Genomic DNA, 27312 nt, shown 5'->3' with positions numbered 1-27312 from the left:
AACTTAAAAAATTATTGACACTCACTGTGCTGCTGTCTTTCTTGATAAACTGGAAATAATATTATATACTTCAGTGGATTGATGTGAGCATTAAATGAAATAATTAATATAAAGCACAGTGCCTGGCGCAAGGCAATCACTCAATAAACTAAGTTAGCTTTATTATTGTAATTCTTCATGTTATTATTTGCTATTGTTGTTATCAGAAAGGCGACAGAATTATGGTAGCAGGCCTGCCTTCAAGTTCCATACAGCTACCTTCCAATTAGGCTGCACTCTTATCTCTGGCTTCTTATTTACTTGTGTGTGTGTGCTGGGGGGAGGGGGAGGAAATGTAGGACCTAAATGAGAAAATGAGTGAAAGCGATTTGATAATTGAAGTGCTGTTCACACAGCTGAAATTGCGTGACTTTTTCCACTTCCTAAAGAAAAGAGATTCTGAAATGGGTCCTTTTTACCAAGCATGACCCACTGACTATTTTTTAAGAGGTGCAAGTAACAGCTGTGTGCTCTGAGGCAGCCGGGGTGGATTCACTGACCTTCTTCCACGGGTTTGGCCTGGCTTTCAGCCGCAGGCCCACTGGCGCTCTCAGCTTCGCTGGGTTTCTGAATGAACCGGAGGAGGTAATACAAACGAGCCTGCAAAGCCTGAGGAACAAACACAAGCGGCCTTTTAAGCTCTTGAAAATCAGCTACCAGTACAGGCGGTGACATAGTCTCGAACCAGGGACGTGTGAGTTGAGTAGGGCGGTTTGAACCAGGCCAGCTCTTCTTCATTACCAAATAAACTCAAATTCTGAACCAGCCATAATTTTGTCACAGTTGTATTTGAGAATGAATGAAGAAGCAGTCCTAAAACTAACAAGCGGGGCATGCTATCTTAGATTCATTTGCTCCTGAATCTTTTCATCTGCTCCAGTGCCGCTGAGTTGAAACACGAAACGCTTATTTAAGTAGCAGTGTTTCACTACGGCGATGACTCTTATCAAACACAGGGGCGAGAGACGAGGTGTGCATGTTCCACTAGGGGGCAGCGTGCTTTTTATCTATCTAAGGCTGTTCTAAGCTTTGGGAAGCACATGGGAAACATTTTTCTGCTTTCTTACGTGGGAGTGTTAAGGGCAGACGTGGACACAGGCAGGGCTATGTAAACGAATGAGGTAACTCATAGTTTGGGTCTGTAAGTGGCATCAGCGTGTGCTTTGCTTTGATTATCAAGAGAGTAACATTTCACAGTGTGTCCCAATGTGATCTTAATATCTGGTTAATCAATGTCTGATAAAATTCTAGACACCATTTCTAAAGGAAAGACTGTGGTTTGACCTGCATGACTTTTTTTTCAGACCTTGCCTAAGGATGAAAAGTAAAAAAATGACAGCTTTTCAAAGTCAGGTAACCTTGATTGCTCTTCCTGGCTCAGTTGTCTCCCAGGCTTGCTTCATGGCTCGGATTTCATCTGCTCGTTCTGTATCTTTTCTCACTTCAAATAATTCTGATTCACTGTGTTCAGTGACCAACCTCAAAATCCAGTACGGTTTATTTGGGTCTTCTTGCTGAGAGTGCATAATGGATGTCTGATAAAATAAAATAAAAGCCTTTGGGTAGGAGGTTTTCCTCCTTTCATAAGGGTCTGCATATTACCTTATGATTCATAATTTCACTGTTAGGTATTTTACTCAAAAGATATGAAAACTTATATTCACAAAAGACTTGAACAAGAATGTTCATTGCAGTCTTATTCATAATAACACCAAAAGAAAAACACATAAATGCCTATCAACTGAGGGATGGATAAACAAATTATAGTATATTTATATAACTGGGTACTACTTAACATTAAAAAGTAATAAACTACTGATTACTGAGAAGTTGTTAAGGACAAAAGAGTACATCTTGTATGATTCATTTATATAAAATCCCACAACAAGCAAAAGTAATATATAGTGACTGAAAGATCAGTGCTTACTGGGAGATGTGGCAGGGGGATGACTGCAGGGAAGTTTGAAGGTATTTCTGAGCTTGTGGAAATGATCTATATATCTTGGTAGGGACATGAATTACATGGTGAATACACTTGTCAAAACTCATTGAATTGTACAATTAAGATTTGTGCATTTCATTGTATACAAATTTTACTTAAAATTATACATAAGTATAATTTAGAACAAAAATTGTTTTAAATTTTTTTAGTTCTAAATTTTTTGTTCTAAATTATACTTATGCCCACTTATAGAATCCTGTCACAAAAATGAGAGAAGGATAATTGCTCATTTCCAGGTCTGCATATACTTGCTCTATATCCACTATGAAATCTAACAGCATTTTGATGTCTCCTAGGGTCACTTGAGTGGACCATAGACTGGGAACAGGTTGATATAGGGCTTGACAATTTCTGCATAGGTGGGGCTCATTGGTGGCAACTGGGTTGGAAGAGAGGCTTGAAAGTGATGTGGTTACACTTCACTTTACATAAGGCTGAGACTGTGTCCGTTATCCATGTCAAATAATGTGGCTGGGGAAGGGGGAATTGGCACAGCCACTGAATAAAGTTTTCGTGTGCAGTTTGGTTTCAGTGTTACCAAAAAGACCTTACATCCTACAGTATTCCACTAATATTCTTGTAAGGACCGAACTGCAATATTCCCCTAATATTCTGGTAAGAACCAAATCTCACAACTGGAAATTTTTTATTTCTTCCTTTTAAAACACAGTGTATTGGCTTTTATCATTTTTAAATTGCTTGATAAATGAGTTTATCAGAAACTATTCTAGGATCCAGTTTTGATGAGGGAAGGGAGCACTGTGAAGATACTACAGGAGGGCCACGTGTCTTGTAGGAATACATGGGTTGAGTTAAACTTATTTACTTCACTTCCAAGGGTAGACTTCAGCTGGGAAATAAAATCTTTCAAATGCAAGTGGACCTTTCTGTAGTCTGGAATGACTGAATCATCGTCACTTCTCCTTATTTGCTATTAATAATTTTCCTTCATTGCCCATTTTACCAATGATATCAACATCCTACTCAGTTAATCCTGCTGGAAACCTGGGAAATATACTTTTTGCTCTTTAACACTCACTGTGGCAGAGGCTGGATTAGAACCTATGCTTTCTACCACTGTACCTATGACATCTAACATTAAAACTCCTTGTTTATCTTTAATCTCCTCCATTAGACTGTGAGTTCTTTTAGGGTAGGGACTGGATCATGTTAATCTTAGAGGCCCAAGTCCCAAGAAAAGTATTCTATACACTAAAAGTTCAATTAATGCTTTTTGATACTGAAGTGGAAAAGGAAGCCTGGGAAAATGTCCAAGGAATGTTCTCAGAGTATTTGGATGGCTGCTGTAATCAGGGAGACAGAATTTTTCACAGTTTTGTCCTCAGGAGAGATAGGCAAGTAAGCATCCAATGGACCTAAATTCATTAAGTGACTCAAATTTTAAAAAATACCACACCCACCTGAGGCTCAAAGCGAGGTGCCTGTTTTTCTTTAGCTGTCTTTTCCTTCTCAAAAGATTTTTCTTTGCCTTTCCTTGTTTTAGAAGTTCCTGAAGATTTTTGCCCCTCACTAATTGTATGGAAATCTGGGCTTCCCAAGGTAACTGATTCCTCATGTTTCTCAGTATGAGCTAGAGAGACATAAAAATGGAAACCAGTGATTAATGATATAACAATAAAACCATTTCACATAAAGACAAGGGAAGTAAGTCAGGGAAAAATGGTTAATCTAAGAGTTTTGTGTTTTTAAGCAAACACCTTCTATAAAGGTCTGGTTGACTCCTTTTTATAACATTGAGATATAATTCATACACCATAAATGCACCACTGAAGTGGATAAATCGGTGGGCTTTGGTATATTCATAAGGTTATGCAGTCATCACCACTAGCTATTAATAATTTGTTTCCTATTTGGATGTCTTTTATTTCATTTCTTGCATAATTGCCCTGGTGAGTACTGCCAATATAATATTGAACTCATTTATCTCTGCTCTAATCATTATTATTCCCTTCCTGGGGTAGAAGAACTCACCACTTTCACCTTGTGCTGTTAATCAACTCTGTTACCAGTAATGCTGTGTCGACTGTCACACAACTCTGTTACTGGTAATGCTGTGTTTATTGCAACAAAACAATTCACAATTTTGATGAATGTGCAAATCATCCAGAGAGCCTGTAAAATGCATTATCTTGAGGCTTACCCTTCAGAGATTCCAACTATGTAGTTTGGTGTGGGACCCAGGAATCTACCATTTTGAAAATCACCTCAAGTGATTCTGATACAACTGGCCTATGGATTGTATTTTGAAAAAAACTGATTTAAGAAATCTATGCATTTTTTCCCTTGTGTTAGAAATAAGTACTGCTGAAGGGAAGAAAACTGATGATTTAGAATTCAAAGAAGCTGAAGGTGCCTTCACAAGAGTGGTTCTCAAACCTTAGACTGTATCAGAATCACTTGAAGGGCTTGTTGTCAAACAGATTTCTAGGCACCACCTTTAAAACTTCTGATTTGGAAGATCTCTGGTGAGGCCCCAAAAGTTAAGCTTTTCACAAGTTCACAGATGGTGCTGAGGCTGCTGGCCCCAGGACCGTACTTTGAGAAACACTGGTTTATTTTTAGGAGAGTGTATTTACCTTTTGCCAACATGAAGGGCATTCGCCTTATGTTCTATTTCTAACAACTAAATATCAAAGTGGTGGTGGGGAGGGCAAATAATATTTGTTGAATCCTTACTATGTGTCTTTCTTTTTTAATTCTCAAAGCTTCCTAGCAGGGCAGATTCTGAGAGGTTATATAATTTACTCAGGTACCCCAATGGATAAGAGTTGAATCAGCATTCAAATACAAATTCATAGCAAATTGCACTTATACCCTATGAATATAGGCAAATATTTTTTTTAAGGAATGTAAAAAAAATCAAATACAAGTTCAAAGAACCTGTCAGTTTCTTTCAAAATTGGAGTCTTGTTAAGTCACCCCATTAACAAAGTAAAATAGTAAGTGTAAAGAACCCAGATCTTATTGATTCCTTGGTGCCCAGCTATTAGGTATGTTCAGATTGGGGGGAAGATCACCCTAAAAGACTGCAAAGAAACTGTGAGCACCACCCTTTTACAAGGAGGGAACTTGCCCTTTTGCCAATAATGCCAGCTGCTGAGAAGTGTTGTTCTGGGGAAAATCCTTTGGTCAAACAATCAAATGACTTGGAGGTAAATCCTGGACCAACCACTGGACAGGTTAGCTTTGGTAGGTTTATTACATCTTTTGAGCCTAAGTTTCCTCCTCTGTATAATGGAGGTACTAAGACCATGCCCACGGCACTTCAAATAATCAATATAGAGCATTTAAAACAAGCTCATACCTAGTATCACACATTCTGGGGTTTTAAGATGCTTAACAAATGTCAGCTGAAATTGAATCTCAAGCTGCCCCATGAAGTATTTCTGCAACTTTCTTTTCTACTACCCACAGTTCTCAGTGTTTGAGTCATACATTTAGGTGTATTTGATTCCACTGAAATTAGCATATTATAATACTCAAGTTTACATTCACAAAGCACCTACTGAAGTGTCAGGCACACAGCAGTGTGTGCCATCCTCTCTCTTTACATTATTAATATAGAGAATATAATAATTTCCATATTCTTTAATAAATAGCATAATGGAGGGTAACCTTTTCTCCTTTGTTATAAGTTCTTCAAGGCCAGAATATCATGATATCCCTCATTTTAAATCGCTAATTTCAGCTAATATAATGTTGAACTGATAATATGTACTCATCAGATTGTTTAATATGTAAAGCTTTCATTCCACGTCATATACATATATCAAAACACCACATTGTACCTCATAATTATATACAGTTATGATTTGTCCATTTAAGACAATCTTAATAAAAAAGAACTGTATTTCTCATATACCAGTCTCTGATACAATTATAAAGTCATTAATTTGGAATTTGTAGTAATTTATACTTGTCCAACCAATGTTTCTCAAAAAAAATATTCAAAATAATTCTATCTCTGATAGAAAAAACACTGAGTCCAAAGTTTGGAAGCCTAGGGGCAAAGCCCAGATAGGCAAATAATTAGCCACATGAGGTTGGGAAAGTCGCACAGCCTCTGTGAGTCTCTTCTGTAAAACTCTGGTTTGTTAAGACCATAAAGTTGATAAAAGGATACTGTGGGGACAAAAAACAAGAAAATCTGTACGTGTTGAGAGCATATGTAGCAGTAAGATGCAAGAAAAAACATCTTACTGTTAAAAAATTATTAAAAATATGACTTCATGTTATATATTCATGTAATTAGGAGACCTCTAGAGGAAATGATTATTGGAATAAATTAATATACCCCTTTCAGAGAGGAAGTGCTCAAGGAGTATCTGTTGATAAAATGAATTTAAAAAGCCTTTAACATCATGCTTTTAGGTCTCCTCTTATATTACACATATCCAGAATATAGTAGAAAGAAATCTTCAGTAGATAATAAAACTTATAAAAAGTTAAAAATGCAATTTTGTTTTTATGATTAAAATTCAGTGCTTAGATTTTTTATGTATTCAGGAATCAAATCTGGTTGGGATTTGAACATTTACATATTTCTAAACTAGAATTAGAACAAAATGTACATTTGTCAAGTACTATCATACTTGGTAAATATAAACAGAAAAATCCCTTTTTATACGTAAGTATATATAAAGATACATATATGTATGTTTAATAATGTTTGGTTTCTTCAAAGACCTTGAATTGGATACACCAGGCATTCATTGAGCCAAAGAAGGAATTAAGTAAAGGAAATATTATAATTCTGCTAATAAAATTGGGTGGGACTTAAAACCTAATATTTTTGAGAATGACAAAGTTTATTTTTGTTTTTGTAAACGGATTAGAACTTCAAAGGCACAGGTCAGCAACATAAAAGTGTAACATATTGGCAAAAGGAATTTAAGATCATATCACCACTAATTATATATGAAGGCGAATGACATCACTAAGTGCTACTTGCTCAAGATGCTCCAGTCTTCTGTGTTCTTAAGTGAAAGTGAGCCATCTCAGTAAGCAATTTTTACTAAAACTTAGGTACTGAAATATACTAAAGGTGGCACTGTTGCCTCATGTTAACCAGAGACCAAGCTTGCTAAAAATTTATAACGGAAATATCCTAGGTAGTACATAGCCATATTTCAGGCCTTATTTTTTATCATGGGTTATAAAGATGTGAAATTTTTGAAAAAAAATCAAATTATATGTGATATTTCTCATAGAAATTAAAAGTTGAGTTTAAATGAGTAAGTGGAGCAACAATGACTTCTGAATGAATATAAAATTTAAATTAGGTCACCAACATAGTAATTATTAATAAAAAAGCACCTGACCAATTTCTTTATATAAAGTATTTATATTTTAAAAGCAAACTAAATTGATAATTTGAAGACATTAGTAATTGAATTTTTCTAAAATATATCATATACTTAAAATTAGAGCACATAGGTTGAGTTGTAAATATAATTGATGCATAGCTGCTGACATATTGTTATTTTTAATTTAATCAAATTGCCTAAACATTTATAAACATGACATTTAAGACTGATTCTTCAGAGTAAAATTTTTACCTACTAGACAAAATGTGCTTAAATTAAATTAAATTAAACATATATTTTTATTTCTCATAAACCATGCAGTAAAAATGTTGAAATATGTAATCAATTAACAAAAGGAAATGCCACAATATATAGAATAGAAATGATAAGCAATATGTTTTAATAATTACATGATCAATTTACTATCAAATAGTTACATAAAATGTAAGTGCATGTGTGAACATTTAGAGTGACATACCTTTGGTATCACTTTTCTCTAAGTCTTTTAGTGCTTGAACAAACGTCAGCTGATTTTCAGTGAGAGGCCAACTGTTATATAACACCAAACACTGTATAATATACTTGTAATTCTGTGAAATAAAATGCAGTGTTTAAGAACAAACAATAGGAATAGACACAGTATGTGTCTAATATAATTTATTATTCTAGCCACATGATAAATGTATAATTTTCTGGATCATATGATCATAATTTAAATAATCCCAGCTATTCTCCAAAATTTTGTAACACTACAATTTATAAAAGCTTAATATCCTCACATCCCCACCAACACCTGCTACTACCTAACTTTCTAATTTTTGCCAGTGCAATTGGTATAAAGTGGAATCTCACTGCTATTATATTTTGCATTTCTCAGATAACCAAAGAGTTTCAGTATTTTTTTCAAAGCTTTGGTCTTTAGGGTTTTCTCTTTTTGTGCTGAGGGCACAAAAAATGGTCCCTACATCATCTATTATTTTATTACGTTTATGGATTAAAATTTTACAATGAAATCTCCAATACATCTGGAAGTTGCCTTTATTCATGCTGTTAGCTAATGGTCTAGTTTTATTTTTCTCCATGGAAAGGTAATATTCCCAGCACTATCCACTCAACAGTCCATGTTTTCTCTGGTGATTTATGGTGTTGCCTTTAATTATATATTAAATTTCCTTGCAAACGTGATATATTCATATTTTACTTTCTTCCATTGCCTCATTTTCCTATTTTTGCACTAATTAATACTATTTTTACTTCTATGGCTTTTTACCATCTCAATATTTAGAAATATTAAGATATACTTTGCTCTTCTTTTTCAAAGTTGACTTAACTATTTGTGAATTGTTATTAAGTCTTGTGAATGTTAGAGTAAGTTTATAAAATTTCTGACAAATACAGTTGGAATTTTGATGGATATTGCATTGAATTTAAAAGTAAATTGGAGATACCTGGTGTCTTTATACCATTGTGTCACCTCTGTGAGAAACATGAAATACTTCTCTATTTATTCAAGTCATCTAAGTTCTCCAGTTGGTTGGATCATCTTCTATGTCCTTTATTGAAGTGTTAAGTTTTTCTATAGAGAATTGATGCATTACTGGTTAATTCCTAGATATTTTACAATTTCGTCGCTATTATGAAAGGGATCCTATTCTAATGTCTAATACATAGTGCTACTGTAAAGAAAGGCTGCCAGTTTTTGTAAGTTTTAGAACCTGCAGTGTGGTGATTAAGAGTATGGCCTCAGGGGCTGGAGCTGTCTGCTTTGAAGTCCTACTTCATTACAAACCAGCTGTTTGGCCTTGAGCAAGTCATTTAAGCTCTCTGTGCTCCAGGTTCTTTGTTAAACAAGGATAGAATACTTCAAGAGTTGCACATATAGTGGTAATATTCGTGGGGTGTTGGGCAGATGGGAGGGGGGAGAAGGGGACGGGTATATACACACCTAATGGGTGCACTGTGCACCGTCTGGGGGTGGACACTCTTGAAGCATTGACTTGGGTAGGGCAAAGGCAATATATGTAACCTAAACATTTGTACCCCCGTAATATGCTGAAATAAAAAAATTTAAAAAAAAGAGTTGATGGGAGAATTAAAGATCTATGTGTATACACAGTACCAGGTGCATAGTGGATGATGAGTAAGGAAATATATAAGTATTTGCTATTATTAATGTCTCTGACAATCTTGCTATTATATCATCTGTAAATAACTCGGTGATTATTTCGAATACTCTTTTATTTATTTTTTTTCTTGCATTATTGGTCTGTGCAATGATAGTGGACATTCTTTCTTATTTGAATTTTAATAGGAATATACCTAAATTATCTACATTAATGTGATGTTTTTGTATATAATATTTCTCCATTAAGTTTAAGATTTTTGATATGTAACATTTACAGTTGAAAAGTTTTCTCCTATGCTAGTTTGCTAAGAGCACTTTTGAGAAATCCATAATAAGTATTGAACTTACATGTTTCAGGGTTATATATTTTCATCTAGTCAAAATTACTGTGGTGACTAATACTGATACATTTTTTAACAGCAAAACACTTTTGAATTCCTGAGATGAATGCTCCCTGATCACTTTCTGCACTGGTGGAATTGTTACCTATTATGTTCTTTGTAATTTTTCACTCATGTTTATAAATGAATTTTATTCACTTTTTTGTGTTACTTTTATCTGGTTTTGGAATCAGGATTACATTAATCTCTTAAAAAGCCTTTGAAAATATGTATAATTTTTTTGTTTTCTAGAACAATTTACTCCTTGAAAGTTTGTTAGAGCTGGGCCTATGGATTTTTGGAAAATGAAGACTTAGAAGACTTTGGATTATCATTTCAATTTTATTATTCTTTCTTGTTTTATTTAGATTTTCTATTTTCTTGTGAATCAGCTTTGCTGATTCTCCTCTGCCCCCGGGAACTTATGTGTTCCCCCTCCCCCATAGGTTTTTTTTTTTTTTTTTTTGGTGCTGATACAGTATCTTTTTGATTAAAAATGAGACAAATCTTTTTGTATCTTTTGAGGTTTCCTTTTAATCTACATGACTATATTATCTATTTAAATAATAATTTAAAAATATATACATAAGGACAAGCCATAAAACTGCATCAGCTGGATCCCAGATCCTCTTTCCCCAAGGGCAGCCCATGCTTGGTCCCCATAGGTTTTGAATTTGTTGGCAGAGTTGTTTATAACACTTAATATTTTTTAAACCTGTTGTCTGTAATTTCACCTCCACCCTATTTTTTGTTCTGTATTTTGTTAATTTATGTATTTTTCTCTCTCTTTTTCTTGATTGGTCTTACTAGAAGTATGTCTACTTCATTAATCTTTAAAAGAAGTAGCTTAGAATTTATTAATCTAATTTATTTTTTGTTCCCCATTTCACTGATGTCTATTTTCTATTAAAATCCATTTTCTTTTATCTTCGAGTTACTATTTTGTTTTTTCCCTTTTATTACAATAGCTTATCTCATTTGTTTTTGATTATTCATGCTTCCTAATGAATTAATCTAAAATTAGCATTCCACTAAATGCTATTTTAGATGTTGCTTATGAATTTTGATTTATAGTTTTTTTACTTTTATTGAATCTTATGTATTTCATAATTTCCTTTTTTGATATTCTTTTTTAGCTAAAGGATTATTTAATATACTTTCAGTTTTCACATTTATGGGATTTGAAACTCTCTGTTAATTATTCTAGTTTATTGCATTATGTCCAGATAACATATCTATATGATATAGATAGTATGGATTTTATTGAGGCTTCCATTTATTGCCTATTACAGGATAGTTTTAAAAAAATATTCTGTACGTGCCAAGAAAAATATGTTCTTCATTTACTAGGCAAAGTGCTTTATATAGATGCCTAAGCTATTAAGTTTATACTTAGATTTTTCAAATCCTCACGATCATATTTATTTTGTTTTTCAGCTTGATCTTTCCAGTTTCTGAAAGGAATGTGTTAAAACAGTGGTCCCCAACACTTTCGGCACCAGGGACCAGTTTTATGGGGACAACTTTTCCACGGGGCATTGCGGTGGGGTGGGAAAGAGAGGGGCGGCTGGTTTGGGGATGATTCAAGCGCATTACATTTATTGTGCACTTTATTTCTATTATTATTACATTGTCACCTGCCACTCACTGATTTGATGTATTATGTTCTCTGTGCAGTCAAACCTCTCTGCATTAGCAAAGATAATCTGTATTTGCAGCCGCTGTCCAGTGCTAGCATCATTGCCTCAGCTCCACCTCAGATCATCCGGCGTTAGATTCTCATAACGAGTATGCAGTCTAGATCCCTGACATGCGCAGTTTACAGTAGGGTTCGTACTCCTGTGAGCATCTGATGCCACCAATGATCTGACAAGAGGCGGAGCTCAGGCGGTGATGCCAGCCATGGAGAGTGGCTATAAATACAGAGGAAGCTTCACTCGCTTGCCTCTTCTCACCTCCTGCTGTGCCGCCGGGTTCCTAACAGGCCACAGACTGGTACTGCTTTGTGGCCCTGGGATTGGGGACCACCGTATTAAAATATTCAGTTGTTAATTGTTGACTTTCCTTTTTTTTTCTCCATAGTTCTAATAGTTTTTTTCTTTTTATTTATTGTGTTTGGGTAGTTAAGTGCCTATATGTTAGTATGCTCATATCTACTTGATTTATCTTCCTTTTATTTTTATATGCTATCCTTTATAAATTATATGTCTTGATGCGTTAAAACTATCATCACAGGTCTCATTTCGTATTTGCCAGGTATATTTTTCTTTGTATTTTTAATCTTTCTTTGACATTTTGTTTAAAAGTGTCATTTTGGACTACTTATAGTTATATGTCTTTAAAATTTTAGTCTTTTAATCGATTAATTTAATCTGTTTGAATTTATTGTAATTACTATCGTATTAGGATATAATTCTGGCACTGTATTTTCTTTTAAATTCCTTTTACTTTTTCTGTTTTTGGTTTCCAATGCACAGGTCTTTTTTTTCCCTGCTGCTTTAAAATACATGTATTGTCCTTTTTTTCCTGTAGTTTTAACCACATACAGATTAGTTTTTATTAATATGTGACCTTTCATATGTGACCTTTATTATTAATACTATGTGACCTTCAAAGTTATATAGACTCATAACTGTAAAGTTAGATAATTACATCTACACTATTGAGTTAGCGTACAGATGAAATTTGCCATGTATTTAAAGATCTTGGCACAGAGAAACAGTCAAGAATGTTTTATTCTTCAATTCTGGTTATGCACTGGTGACCTTGCACATTATATATTGACAACTTTCAGGAAGTGGATTGTTTTTATGTTACATTAGATTTTTAGGAGCAGTCCTGAATACTTCTTTTTAATGTAAATATACCTGCTGTGGCACACTAGCAATTTCTTCTGTGGTGGGTGTACTGGTAGTTTGCTCCTCCAAAAGAGGCAGACCAGTGTCTTGTATTATATTTCCAGGTTTACCCTTATAGGATTTCTGACTTCCCAGGGCAGATTTCTTCTTAACATATACTTCTTGTTCTTTCTTGGATGCAGCATGAAATAAAAGAACTTGTTTGCTAGCTGAATAGGAGAAATTTTAAGTTTAGTTTAAAACATGTTATATATATATATGTAATTTTTATTAACTACATGGGTTAGATCTCTTTATAAAATACTCAAAGGAACACGTCAATTCTTTTTGTTTTAATGAGATAAAACCCAACATGACTGGCTCCTTGGAAACATTCTGATAATAGAGAAATCTGCTATAATAGTATGTTACCTGCACAGGGTAGTACATATTCTGAACAACTATTGATTGCTAAAAGAATATACAACAATTCAACAGTTTCTCCTTTATTTTTGTACCACTCAAATGACTCTAAGCTATTAATAACCTCACTGACTCTGACTTTCTTAAAGTTTAACACCATTGTGTATGTCGTCACACTTTAAAAGACTTTCACTTTAATTTTTAATTTATATTTTTATTACTTTGTAATTAACAGATAATGTAAGTACCCTTGGTAGGAATAAAAAGAGAAATATGTTGGATATTATTAATTAATTTATCAAACATGTACTGAGAGAACCTAAGTGAATAACACAGGGAAATTTCAATTCCAGCCATAACAGAGTAACGAGCATTATACTTATTCTCCCACCATAAAAAATGATAAAATTGGACAAAATGTATAAAGTGTGTTCAGTCACTTGGACAATATATATCTCAGGATTGTGACCACTTTTATTTACCTTTGGCTTGGAGGTCCCAACCGCTGCCATAAAAAAATGAAAAACGTTATGGTTTTAAGAAGAAATATCAATTGGCAAAATAGGTAAGACCCTGATTTTTTTTTACAATGTAAATGCAAAAATGGAGAATGGAGGCATAAAAGCTAAACTATTTACAATGTGTTTTGTCAAAAAAGCTAAAATATTAACAATATTTTTTTCTGGGTAGCATGATTATAGAGAATTTCTTATTTCCTTGTTTACAATTATTTATTTTTCCAAATTTTCTGCATTGGGACATATGTGATTTTTTACAGTCAGAATCAAGTTACTAAAGTGACTGAATGAATAATACACCTCAAAGTATCATTGTCAAGCATTATTTCAGAAAAATTTATTTTATTTATTTAATAACTCTTTAAGAATATTACATTGAAAGTAATAACTTTAAAGTTTCTGTTAACTTTAATATGCAGAATATTTTCTAAAAATCATGAATTGGGAATGAAATAAAAGTAAAAGATTCTTTCAAAATAATAAAAATTCTACTTCTTATTAAGAAAGCTCATGTAATAAGAAAATAAATTTTTCTCCAAGGTGAAAAGTCTTTAAAGTACACATATAACCAATCTATTAATTTTCAGAGCCAAATTTGACATGTAAATGCAATAGTGGCATTTTAATTTTTACTATAATATCAAGTTTTACATATTTAAGTGGTTACTTGCTATCTTATCTTCATTTTTATGATGTCATGCAAACATAAACATCTATTTATGAGAGCAAATATGCAGTTCAAAAAGGCACACTTACATTGGGAGCTCAGAGTTTTATCACTTCTCAAGAAGTTGAATGCTGGGATTATAGCTTGGCCTTTTCCAATGGAGCTCACCAAAATTTCTTCATTTTCTAGGACCTGCAGCTTGATGAAAGCATCTGGTTTGGACGTGCGTACTTGTATCGTAACAAGTTGTGGTACTGCCACTTTAGCTGAATACCTGTCAAAAAAAAATTAACTTTATAATCAAGTATATTACTCTCTCCCTCAAGTCAGTAAAGGAAATGGTATAATTTTTCAGACATGATAAACCTAAAAGTGAAACCACCTTGTAAAGTCTGCTAACATCCTAGAAATATTAGTTATTATAGATGTTGGCAAAAGATCCTAACATTGTACAATAAAACAAAAGGTGTATAGGACTTTTATTATCATCAAATCCCAAATTTAAAAATGTACCTTTTTTTATTTTATTTTTTATTTCAGCTTATTATGGGGGTACAAAAGTTCAGGTTATATATATTGCCCATGTCCTGCCCATCCCCCCGAGTCAGAACTTCAAGCATGTCCATTCCCCAGACAGTGCGCATTGCACTCATCATGTAGTTATACCTCCATCCCCTCCCCCCATGCACCAATAAAACTTAATAGACTTAAAAGTCACTAAACCCTGTAACAGGCCGGGCGCGGTGGCTCACGCCTGTAATCCTAGCTCTGGGAGGCCGAGGCGGGTGGATCGCTCGAGGTCAGGAGTTCGAGACCAGCCTGAGCAAGAGTGAGACCCCGTCTCTACTAAAAATAGAAAGAAATTATCTGGCCAACTAAAAATATATATACAAAAAAATTAGCCGGGCATGGTGGCTCATGCCTGTAGTCCCAGCTACTCGGGAGGCTGAGGCAGTAGGATCGCTTAAGCCCAGGAGTTTGAGGTTGCTGTGAGCTAGGCTGATGCCACGGCACTCACTCTAGCCCAGGTAACAAAGTGAGACTCTGTCTCAAAAAAAACAAAAACAAAAAAAAAAAAAAAAAAAACCCTGTAACAGATCTGCAAACTACTGTCACACTAACCTTTTCCATTACATAAAGAGCACAACTGGCAGAAGCAGTGCCCTTGGAAGCTTCCCTGATAACAGTGTTTTCCTTGATTCACAAAAATGCAGAAAAATTAAAGTAGTACCCATAGCCTCCATCCTCGTCTTTTACCAACAGGTTGGAAACCTCTTGCAAAAAAGATTGGAAACATGCATCTGACCCAGGAGTGGGGAACCTTCGGCCTTAAGGCCACATGTGGCCTTCTAGGTCCTTAAGTGTGGCCTTTTGACTGAATCCAAATTTTACAGAACAAATCCTTTTATTTTTATTAATACATTTTTGTTTGTCTTTTATATTTTTATTTTATTTTTTAAATGAATGTATTTAAAATACCAAAGAATAAAATAAATTTCCACAAAATAATCCTCCCAGACTGACCAGCACAATTAGAAATCTTCCCACATTGACCAGCACAATTAGAACACTAGCTAGTAAGCCATAAGGGCTAAATTGATGGCTGCTATGCTCATGATTTAGTTCTAACCTCCCCCGCCTGACTGGAGCCACTGCTGCATGAGGCTGGTTGGCAAGAGTTTACGGGGGTCGAGTATACAAGTTTGTTATCAGCTTTTGACAATGGTGCACTGTGTTTCTGTCTGAAGTGGAATTTGTGAATAGTTGCACAGCTCAATAGTATTTTTTAATTCTGTCTGCCTAACAGCCCATCATGTCAAAGAAGACTTAGAAAACGTTGAAGGAAGAAAACAGATTTTTTAAATGAGGATTGGGAATTGCAATACTATATTATTTCTGCTAAAGAATGTTTAAAGTCACAAAGAATGTTTAAAAAGTCTCAAAGAATATTTAAAGTCAAATAGGATGATGACAAAGAAAATATCATTACCATTATATGCAACCGTCTAGGCTTAATCCTATATAATGCCCATATAATCACATTACTCTAAATTAATTGTTTCCAAAAGAGCATAGAAATTCAAATTAAAAACTGACTCACGATTTTACTGCAGAATTGATTTTTATCCTAAAATATTAACATTTTAAAAAGAATGCATTTTCCCTTCGGCCATATACTTGTACCTGAATAAAATTTTCTTATCATTGGGTATGTAGTGATCTCTGATTTCCTTTATAGTGAAGGCATTGTATGGAGAGTCCCGAGAGAGGCATGGGAGTGGAGTGTAAGAGCCAATGAGGCGCAGTTTCCATCGTGAGGCTGATACATATGTATCACCCGTAAATACTTCAGCCACAAATGTGTATCCCTTCTATAAGAAAGAGAAATTATGCAGAAATGAGTAATATTGTTACTAGCCTCTTAAATGTACAATATGTCACAGTACTAAATGTTTTATTATCCCGATACACATACAAATCCCAAGATCTCTCAATGAACAGTAGAATCCCTAGCATAATGTTTTGAAATTACTCTTCGAAAGTGCCATCTTACATGTTGTCAGGAAAATGATTCTAACATTTTTCTTTGTGTAGTTCTTTGACTGTATTTAAAGTGCTTAACTGTAGTAGATGATAACTGCTTTTTTCCTAATTCTTCTAATGCTTCCAAAGGTAAATTTTTATCATCGCATCATCCTGGAGTGGTCCAATAGGTTCTGATTTGATTTTCCTGTCTCTCAGATTCATCTTTCTAAAATACTGAAGTGAGAAAAGCATAAGGGTTCGTAGAAATGTAGTTCCCTTGAGATGACAGGTAAAGCTATGGAATTAACAGCTGATTTGATTCCTTGGAACCCAGATGTACGGTTGGAAATGAGCTCCTTAGGGTGGGGAAAAGCAGCAGCTAAAGAACCTGGGAAAGTGCCTAGTTTATGGTAAGGAGCAGCTTTGTTCAACACAACTGGATATCTGGGCAATAAGTCCATGAACCAAGAGCATGATATCATAATAAGATGCAAAGCCTCAAAGTAATTCTGAGTTTATAATTTCAGATGCCCCTAATAAAGAATAAAAAGGCAGATTTGTCTTCCAATTGTTCTCTGTTAAAGAGGAAGTTCTCTGACATATTTAGATTTCCAGAAACAAAGATTAGATACATACAAGCCAGAATGAAGAAAAAAAAAATCAATAGACATCTAGGAATATTAACTCATAATGAAATGATAATTGGCAACACCAAGAAGGACCTTTTGACATTATGTTTGGGGTGAGTAAAAAAAGGAAGATAAATCATATATGCTAAAGCATTTTTACTTGCAAAGTGTAATGCACAGATTTGTTGCTTTTTTATTATTATCCGAGCTTATGGTACTAATGCATTAAAGAAGCAAAACAAAATTACAGGACTCCTACTTTGTGTTTGTCCAGACTCACAGAATAATTGTAAGAGAAAAAAATTTATAAAATAGTGGGATAGATATCAGTAAGTGAAAATCTATAGCTAAACCAGTGATAGGATTTTAAGATAGAACCTGGCTATTATAAATGGATTCAAGACTCTCAGAGTAAAAGAATTACATACTCATACTGAGTACTGAGAGATCTCATAGATGAGTACTCTGAATTACATTACATTACAAAGACATTATGTGGTCTTCAAGGAATTATGAGAAAAACAGAGTGAACAATTTTGATTTTTCAAATTGAAGAAGAATATGTACTCTGCAACCACAAACTAGTAAATTTAATAGTGGTCTTTATCAAGGTTCTACAGCAGATCATAAAAAAGATATCTCATGAGAGAACCCAAAAGAACAAAGCATTCTTAAAAGCCAATGTGAGTTTATTGGGAACAAAAACTTCATTTTTAAAAATAAGATTAGAAGACACAAAATCAGGTAAATATTGCAGGCATGGTGTTATGGATTTCGGGAAGGCGTACGTCAAGGCCTCTGGTGAATTTCCTATGGGCCAGGATGCCTCTTGATGAGTTAGCCACAAAGTTCCTGCCTAGGGTTACCAGTTAGGCACTACCTACCCAGCCAAAAACATTCAGTTGTCTCTTGAGACCACAATATCAACATGCCTTGCAGGTGCCCAACACGAATGCAATCATAAGATACAAAACAATGGAGTAATGATCCTTTTTACATTTAAGTGTGTCAGAATTCCCTTCAGAGGCAGCGTTCAGTTCTGGGAACCACATTTTAGCAGCGATGTTGAAAATTTGGAGAAATGTTCAAAGATAAAGAATCAAGAAGAGAGGAAAACTGCACCACAAAAGGGATCACTGCTTCTAGTCACACAATTTTATATCCTCCTCCCCAATCTCTCTGTTTTTTTTTTTTTCCCCTAAACAGAGCTATCTAGAGTTGAAAGGGTAGAATAGAAAAGACAGGAGAGAGGAAATAAGTGTGTTTGGCGTGATCCAATTTACAATTTAAAAATAATAGTTAAGTAGAGATGGAATGTTCTGCATATTAACTCAAAATGCATCATTTAGAACTATCCAAAAAAAAAAAAATTCAAGCTTAGTCTAAAGAAATAAGTCTTTAGTGGAGTTACTAAAATAAAAAACAAACCCAACCCAACCAACCAAAGTATGCTAGATGTAAATAACAATCAGATTCCTATTTGAGTCAACCAAATGCTAAAGGTCCTTTCCAAAATTAAGCATCCATGACTAATATTAATATACTTTATCTAGTGAAGTAAACCTCATTTCTCGATTTTGATGACATCTATGGCCTTGACAGTCACCCTTTAAATGAAATCATCTTTTTGATCTTGATCTTTGGGACTTTTTATTTCTAATCACAGTTAAATAAATTATTTCTATTCAAAAAAGAAATCTAGGTCAAACTGAGAAAAACAAACATTCAAAAAATAATACACTGGTGTGAAGACTAGTCTGTTGTTGAAGAACTTGTTCTCCCCTGTAGTGTCTGGTTTAACCCAAGGTTTTCTGCTGTAAAAAGATAAATTTCACAAAACTGCAATTTTCAATAAAATATAATTAATTAGTACATAGAGGAGAATAAGTATAGTGTAAAAGGAAATTGTATGAGCCAAAGATGGTAATATATGTTTGATGTGCAGAAACTGATTTCTATTAGCAAATTGCTCTGTTTTTAAGAGAAGTATGAATATCCTTTCAAAAACAATTAAGGAAAGTAAGTATAAATAAAAATATCATAATTATAAATAAAAACATCAATACATTGACTTTAATCAAATGAGTATTTAAAATTATGTTTAAGTGTATAATTCCAAGTATAAATAACTACACACAAAAATATTAATGTTCATCAGATTTTTCTCATAAAATGTAAATGTGAAACTTACCAAATCTAATAGAGAGTAAAAATAATTTAAGCCTGTTACAATTTGATAATACCTTCAAATTTGGTAAAATCTGACTGCAATATCAAGAAAATTTATCTCATGAAAACCAATAGAAAAAAATGCTAAGAGTTTAATAAAACATATATGTTTTAAAAATTATTAAAAAAAATTAGTAAAAATAAAATTTTGAAACTACTAATGTGTATATACATATGTATGTATATACATATGTATACATATCAATTAGATTAAACAATTTCATCAAGAATGTAATTGCTTTGATTTTTAAAAAGTTTCATAAAATCTCTAAAACAGCTCAAAAGTGTTTTAGGTTTTTTTATATAGTTAACACGTTTTTAACTTATTTTTCATTCCTACAAAACCAGTATCCACTAAATAAGTGTGTCTTAATTCATTCAAAATAATGTATAGAATCAAAGGTTGAAATGAGCCTCAGAAGTCAAGTCCAACCACAACGCAAAGAGAAAAATGAAGTTCAAAGCTATATAGCTGAAGAATAGAAAATCAGAGCTAAAACAGATCTCTTGTTTCCAGTCCAGGCACACACCATCCTTTGTCATGAATCCCTAAAACACGAGTATGGGATTTAAATAAACAGAGAGGCAATGTGGTTTGAGTGAAGGTCAGCGATCAGGGTCTATCATTCCACAGGAGTAACATGCCAAGTGCTTCTGGCCCCTGAAGGAATTTATATAGCCCTAGAAAAGACTATGGGGATGGGGGTGGGAGGGGGTGGGTGGCTGTGTAATCCAATTTTCTGAAATACAGAGCAGTAGAATAAAAACCCAGTGGGAAAAAGAGACAGTCATTTGGTTTAGACATATGACTAAATGAGCTCTTTAGATCCATTTATGTTTTAAGGATTTATATGATTTTATGATTTCAATAATTAGAACTTCTAATGCTTTCTTTTTGTCATATTTTCTTTGGGGAGGAGGGGAAAAAAAGAGAGCTGAGAGGTAATGAATGCTCTAGCATTCACATTAAGTATCTCATGTTGTCAAATAAATGGGACTTCTATAAGGAAAGACCAGGGCCCTTTTCTTGTTAAGTAGATTGAAAACACCTCCGCCCTACCTTCTCCTGGCTCCTCTATAAACTGAAGGATTTTCACTGCCATTCTATTAGATGGGGAAAACAAACTTTAAACCTACCTTATTCCGGGTATAAAGATAAGGCACCAGCTTTTGGAACACCTTTGGCACTTGTTCCATTGTGTCATTATTAACAACATGTAGCATGCAGACTGGAAGTGTAGTATATACTTTGGGAAGCAAAATCATATCTTGAGGAACCAAAAATGTTTCCCTGTAATTATAAAAGCAAACTTTCCCTTGACATGGATCTTAAAGAAAGTCTGAAATTAGGCTTAATGCCAAGAAATTTTAAAAAAGTCTAAAATTCCAAATAAGTATAAGGTATACATATTATTTTCTTTTAAAAATTACTATTATATGCTATTTTCATGTAAATGAGAACTCCACTAATAAATTCCATTTTATATTTGTGACTTTTACCAAATATGCTGTTGCTTAGAAATAAAAGAATATCTTTCTATACTAAAAGCATATTAATGTGTTATATTATTTTTTCATGCATATAATAATTAACATTCTTCATATTTTGATGAAAGAAACATAAATAAAAATTTCTATAATATCTCATTCAAGGGTAGCAACTTTGGAAGAATTTTAACTAAGTCATGAAAGCAACCTAGAAGCCAAGACTGTTACTACTATCATAAATAAAACTCTATAGATATGAATACTGCCAGTATATAGACTTACCTGAATACTATAAACCAAGTATTTGGTGGCTGATCTTGATAGGTCACAGTATAGTCAGCAAAAGCAATCTTAGTTTCTTCATCTTGATAGCATGAATAAGATTCCATAGACTTGCACTTGCTTTTAAACATTAGTCTAGAAGTGTCAAAATATATTAAGTATCAATGGCAATAGCCACTTTTAAAATAAACTCTATTTACAAAAAAGAAATAGGCAAAAGATAATATAAAGTATTATAGAACATTGTTTGCTGGATTGAGTTCTTGATCAACGTGGCGGGGGGGTTGTGTGGCCCATGGTACCTGGTGCCAAAGCAGGGGAACCCATTCTAGGTCAACCATAACAGATGTCTCTCAAAGGTGCTCAAGGTTACCTGAAGCTCTTAGTTAAAGGAGAATGTAATTCATGATCAAGGGAGTTATCAAAGTTTATAGGTGGGAAATCAGAACCAAAGTTCAAACTATAAGGATAAGAAAACTAGAAGCAGGCAAACCAGCAATAAAACTGGGTGAGAGTCACTGAATGGTCTGGAACTGAGATATAGAGTAGAGATGAGAATGGAGTTTAAAGTTAGAAACAGGTTTGGAAAAATAGATTTAACAAAACCGAGAGCATGAACAAGGGGAGATAGCTACAGTTTTCCTTCTGCAAGATTTCTGGTGCATGAGGGAGTGGAGCATGCTATGGTTAAAATGATTATGGGCTGAGATTTCTCCGTGTTTGCCCACTGGAAGGTTGTGGCATATTCCAAAACATGATGGAAATGATGGTGTGATGGATCTTCCAGGTCTTATCCCTCCTACTCAGCCAGAAACTGGATCTAGTCTTAGTAACACCAGGACTATGGGGTCCTTTATACAATGAAGGCATTAGCCAGATGGAAGCCATTATGGCCATAGAGAACCATTCTCTGCTAGAGGTCTAGACAGAGCTGGAGGTGTTCTTGTCTTCCAGAAGGCAGATGGTCTCACTGATTGTCAGTGGGAAGACAAGCCATGGAGGTCCTTATGGAGGATAGAATTCACATGCTCCATTTGATCATTGGTCTTTGTCAGTAGGAGGAAATTAACAGGGTAATACTTGAAGGGGATCTAAAAAGCCTTTGAAAATGATGACAAGAACCAAGAATATGGTGACCAGATATCCCGGTTTGCCCAGGATAGTAGTGGTTTATAGTCCTGGTATAACTATGAATAGTTCTCCATCTTTCCTTGTCAAAGTGTCCCAGTTTGGATGATCAATACATGGTCACCTTAGCTACGAACTACAATGTGTCTGTTAGTGCAGAGAACCTCTGTATTAGAGCTGGCCAAATCTACACATTTACAAATGGCTGTGCCAACACAGGAATTAAGCAGTTCACAGAGGGAATTGTATGCAATGGGACATGCCACCATTGTAAAATAAGGGTGGGATTTAGAGTCTTCCCAGATTGTCACTGTTGCCCTCATACATTCTATGCTTTTTCACATACCTCAGGAAATCCTAATAAACATAAGGCCATCACAATCCTGCTGTACTATGTGGAATATCTTGAATGACCCTGAGAGACATCCCCGACAGCTGCAAGATTGAGGCTCAATTAAGAATTACTTTTAATTTGGTCTAATCTGACTCCTTAATAGGGGAGCTCCTTTTCTATTAATAGCAAATCCTTCACAAAAATTAGGTATAGAATTTGAGCCAGAAATCATCCTATGGTAGGCCCTACCATGATTCCAAATGCAGAAGCAACTTGGAAAAGGTTTGTGCTCTCTGTGTACAGCCATACAATTAGAATTTTAGGCAAAAGTGTACTCCTTTTAGAAAACAGGCATTCTTAAAGCAAAAGTTAATAACGTTGGCATTATCAGGCAATAACGGCACCTGTGGGCCAGGATTAGGGTGAGGTGAACGAGGCAGTCACTCTTGGGGTTGGGCAAGTGTAAAGCTGGATTTTATCTTTAGTTACAATTTTGGTATTTGGTTCATCATTGTTTTTCATTAATTTTAGGCTATTTTAAATTTTTACATATTTTATATATAACTTTCTATTTGTCTCTTGATTAGAAACAGAAATTCAATTATTTTATATTGGCCTTGAAGGCAGCAGTAGCACTTTGTCTTAATTCTAACAGCTTTCATGTAGATTTTTTATTATTTTGTCTACACACAATCAAATCATCTGTTAACAGTGGAGGTATTATTTTATCCTTTTAAATTCTAGTGACTTTTATTTTACTTTATTGTATTTTTGCCCTTCTTGGAATTTCAGGATTGCCTTGAATGGAAGTGGTTGGGTAGGCATCTTTTTCTCATTCCCAAATTCAGAGGAAAGCTTTCAAAAATTTCATTACTAATTGTGTTTGCATTAGTTTTTGTTTTGTTTTTATACTAGATTCCTTCATATATTAAGGAAGGTCTTTTTTAATCCTTGTTTGCCAAAAGATTTTTGAATTTTGAAGTTATTTTAAATTATATCAAATGCTTTTTCTGAACCCATCTATATGACTAAATCTTTTGTCCCTTTTTATTGTTAATATGCTAAATTACAGTGACTAACTTTCTAATATTAAACCACCATTGCATGACTAGGGATGGGGAGACCCACTTAATTATGAGGTACTACTATTTTTAGACAAATCCAATTTTGGTTTGCTAATATTTTATTACATAATTTTTGCATCTATGTTCAAGAGGGTGATTTGTTTGCAGTTTCATTTCTTATACTGTCCTTGAATTTTTGTGTCAAGGTTATGAGTTGGAAAATGTTTCTTCTTTTTCTATTCTCTGAAAAGTATATAAGTAAGATTAATCTTATTTATTCATAATTCACTAGATAAGCCATACTGCATAACACTAGAGAGTACATCATGCAACCCTTTCCTACTAGAGTATTATCTAAATGATTACTTTAAACAGTAGTAATTTAATTATTACTCTTATTTGTAATATTGCTTAGAACTTTTTAAAACCTGCCTGGGTTTTGCATTACTACTGTCATGAATTTACTCCTACATATAGCTAATTAGTGTGATTGTCCTTTGAAGATAGTATTTCTTATTTCTGTGGCTGCTTGTAAGCCTTTTCTTTTGGTCTTTGATTTGCAGCAGCAGTTTGACACCAATGAGTTGAGGTGTAGTGTTTTTTTGTTGTTGGTGGTGGTTTGTTTTTGTTTTTTTGTTTGTTTGTTTATTTTAAATCTTTCCTGCAGGGGGTTTACAGAGTCTCTTGAAAATATGAGAATATGAGTTGATGCCTTTTATCAGTTTTGGAAAGTTCTCAGCTATTATCTTTTACATTCTGGGACGCTAATTATATATATGCTTGACTTTCCGAGCATGTTCCATCTGTCCCTCATGCTATTTCCTTATTTTTTACTCATTTTCTCTTATGCTTCAGCTGGGATACTTTTTATTGACCTATTTCCCAGTTCACTAATCTCTTCTTCTATCCTGCCTAATCTGTTATTAAACCCATGAATTAGTTCTTAATTTCAGTTATAAAAATGTTCATTTATGTAATTTGCATTTGACTGTGTTTTATTAATTAAATTCTCAAACTTTTAATCTATTTTCTCTTCCTTTATTTTTTATTTTCTTGGGCATTTTCATCATAGAAATTTTTTAGAAATTTTCTTCTGTCACCTCCAACAACATCTGGATCTCCAGAGGGTCTGCTTCTTTCAAAATAATATATTTCAATTGCTTATATATATGTGTGTGTGTGTGTCATTTTCAATTAGTTTTGTTCAGATTATCCCGTCTCTTGGACATGACTTATGGCTAGAATGCAGCTTTTCTAAGGCTCAACCTACTGCTGATTTGCCCCCTTTTAGAGACTGTTGTCCTCCAAGGATTTCACCCGACTACTTTAATTGTTTACTGGGATGCCTTCTTCTACAAGGTCCTAAACTCTATTTTTTGTCTTGTCAGCACCATAAGATTGGGAAACTGTTCCGCTTTTCAGAATTTTTTAGATGTGTGCTTAGAATTTTAGATATATGCAATTGAGACATAAATAAAAGTAGCAAGTACCATAGAAATGTTTCAGATAAAATATCATGGAAGTTCAAAAGCAATGGCAGTTTTAGCTTCAGTGATTGGGAAAACTCAGTAAATATGTTAGCATTCAAACTGAACTTTGAAGGATACCAATTTACTGCCATAAGAAATATCATTTTACTGCCTTACCTTAAGAGTGAAAGTGAATACTGTTCTAAATTCGGTTCCAATATAGCCCAAACCTTTTGAAGAGTACCTGCAACACTGATATTTTCTTTTGTATCTAAAAATAATAATAAAAGTAACAATATTAAAGCTATAAGATGTCTAAAATATCGTCTTGTCCACAGCCTTCATTTTTACAAGTGAAGTTGAAACTCATAAATAAGATAGTATCCAAAGTCATGAGCTTTATTAGCAGAAAAAATCATATTTAATATAGAGCTATAAACTTCTATTCAAGAACTCTGCTCACCATGTTATGCTGTTTCCCTTCATCTTCAGTTTAAAAATCATAAAATGTTCTTTGATCTAATTTAAGATAGTCATCAAAGAATTTACATATAGAGATCTCTGTTACACCAAAAATTTTTTTATGAAAGATCTTTTCTCAGAAAAAGTAATCCATCCAGATTTTCTAAAGAGCAATGGCTAATAGAATCTGGATAGAGCTCAATCCACTGCATCATCTGCAGATGGCTTAAAAGTAGTTGATTTAACAAGAAAATGTGAATCCATATTAAGTGCCTGAAATTTACCATATTGGAAACTGGCATTTCTTTTTCTAATTATCTTATCTTAATTTCTTCATGTGCATACCAGTATCTAAAACTGATATCTTAATGTATTTTCTTATTTATTGTATGCTTACCACCACTAGATACAAGATTCACCAGAGCAGAAACCTTGTTTTTTTTATTGATTTCCATAAGGCCAGAATCTATAACATTGCTGTACACACAGAAGAGTTATTCAATAAATATGTATTGAGTGAAAGAAATGCAAACATTATTAAGTATATTATTAAATTGCTCAAGTTTTTCAGTCTCTAAAAAGGGAAATAAACCATTGTATAAATATGATTTCGCAACATATATGCACACCAAAAAGCATATTTCACCATCTGCTATGGCTTGAATGTGAAATCATGTCAACCACTTATGTTGACAGTTCACATGTTGGAAACTTAATCCCCAATGCTTCAGTGTTGAGAGGTGGGACCTTGGAGATGATTAGGGAGTGGGTTAGTTATGGAGGAAGTGGGTTCCCAGCGAAGGGATGCGTTCTGGACCCCTTCCCCACCTCTCTTTCTCTCTCTCTCTGTATCTCTTTGTCTCTCCCTCCTGCGCTAATGTACATGTGCTCTTGCCCTTCCACCTTCCACCACAGCATGATGCAGCAAGAATTCCCTCATACTTTCCAGGCTCCAGAACTGTGAGAAACAAATCTCTGTTCTTTATAAATTATCCAGTCTGTGGTATTCCATAATAGGTGCACAAAACGGATTAAGGCACCATACATTTAGTTTGATGAATGCATATATTTTTTTCTAACAGGAAAAGAAACAAAAATCAGACAACTCTAACATTTTACTATCGCTAACTATGCAAAATAGGTTTTACTTTTTACCTTTGTATATCTGAAGTTTTTACTGCTTAAACATTTTGACTATTGTCATTAAATGTTTCAAATAGACACATTTTTACAAGGAAATGTTTCAATATAAGGGAAGAATTCTATTAGAGGTCAGATTTTTCCTATCAAAATGGAAAGCCATAAAGTAAGGGGACTCTAAAATACTTTCCATTAACATACATAAACAAATATTCATTCTTACATACACAAGTTCATTTTATA

At 33.9% G+C, this 27312-nt stretch overlaps 1 protein-coding gene across 1 annotated transcript in view; it reads right to left on the bottom strand.

Annotated features, from left to right (window-relative positions):
* Positions 1-136: 136 nt before the first annotated feature.
* Positions 137-27312, bottom strand: part of LOC123629152 (androglobin-like) — a 113779-nt gene continuing 86603 nt past the window's right edge. Inside the window, exons 24-33 of the mRNA XM_045539084.1 lie at positions 25645-25740; positions 21473-21607; positions 20840-20993; positions 16503-16690; positions 14408-14592; positions 12741-12940; positions 7847-7958; positions 3463-3632; positions 1398-1574; positions 137-648 (exon numbers count right to left, since the gene is read on the bottom strand). Of these exons, the coding sequence (XP_045395040.1) occupies positions 532-648; positions 1398-1574; positions 3463-3632; positions 7847-7958; positions 12741-12940; positions 14408-14592; positions 16503-16690; positions 20840-20993; positions 21473-21607; positions 25645-25740 (1534 nt within the window). The 3' untranslated portion in view covers positions 137-531. The remainder of the gene's footprint in view (positions 649-1397; positions 1575-3462; positions 3633-7846; positions 7959-12740; positions 12941-14407; positions 14593-16502; positions 16691-20839; positions 20994-21472; positions 21608-25644; positions 25741-27312) is intronic.

This window comes from Lemur catta (assembly GCF_020740605.2).
Source record: "Lemur catta isolate mLemCat1 chromosome 10 unlocalized genomic scaffold, mLemCat1.pri SUPER_10_unloc_5, whole genome shotgun sequence".
Lineage (NCBI taxonomy): Eukaryota > Metazoa > Chordata > Mammalia > Primates > Lemuridae > Lemur > Lemur catta.
Note: the sequence above shows the minus strand (reverse complement) of the source record. Positions and strands in the feature narration are given on the sequence as shown.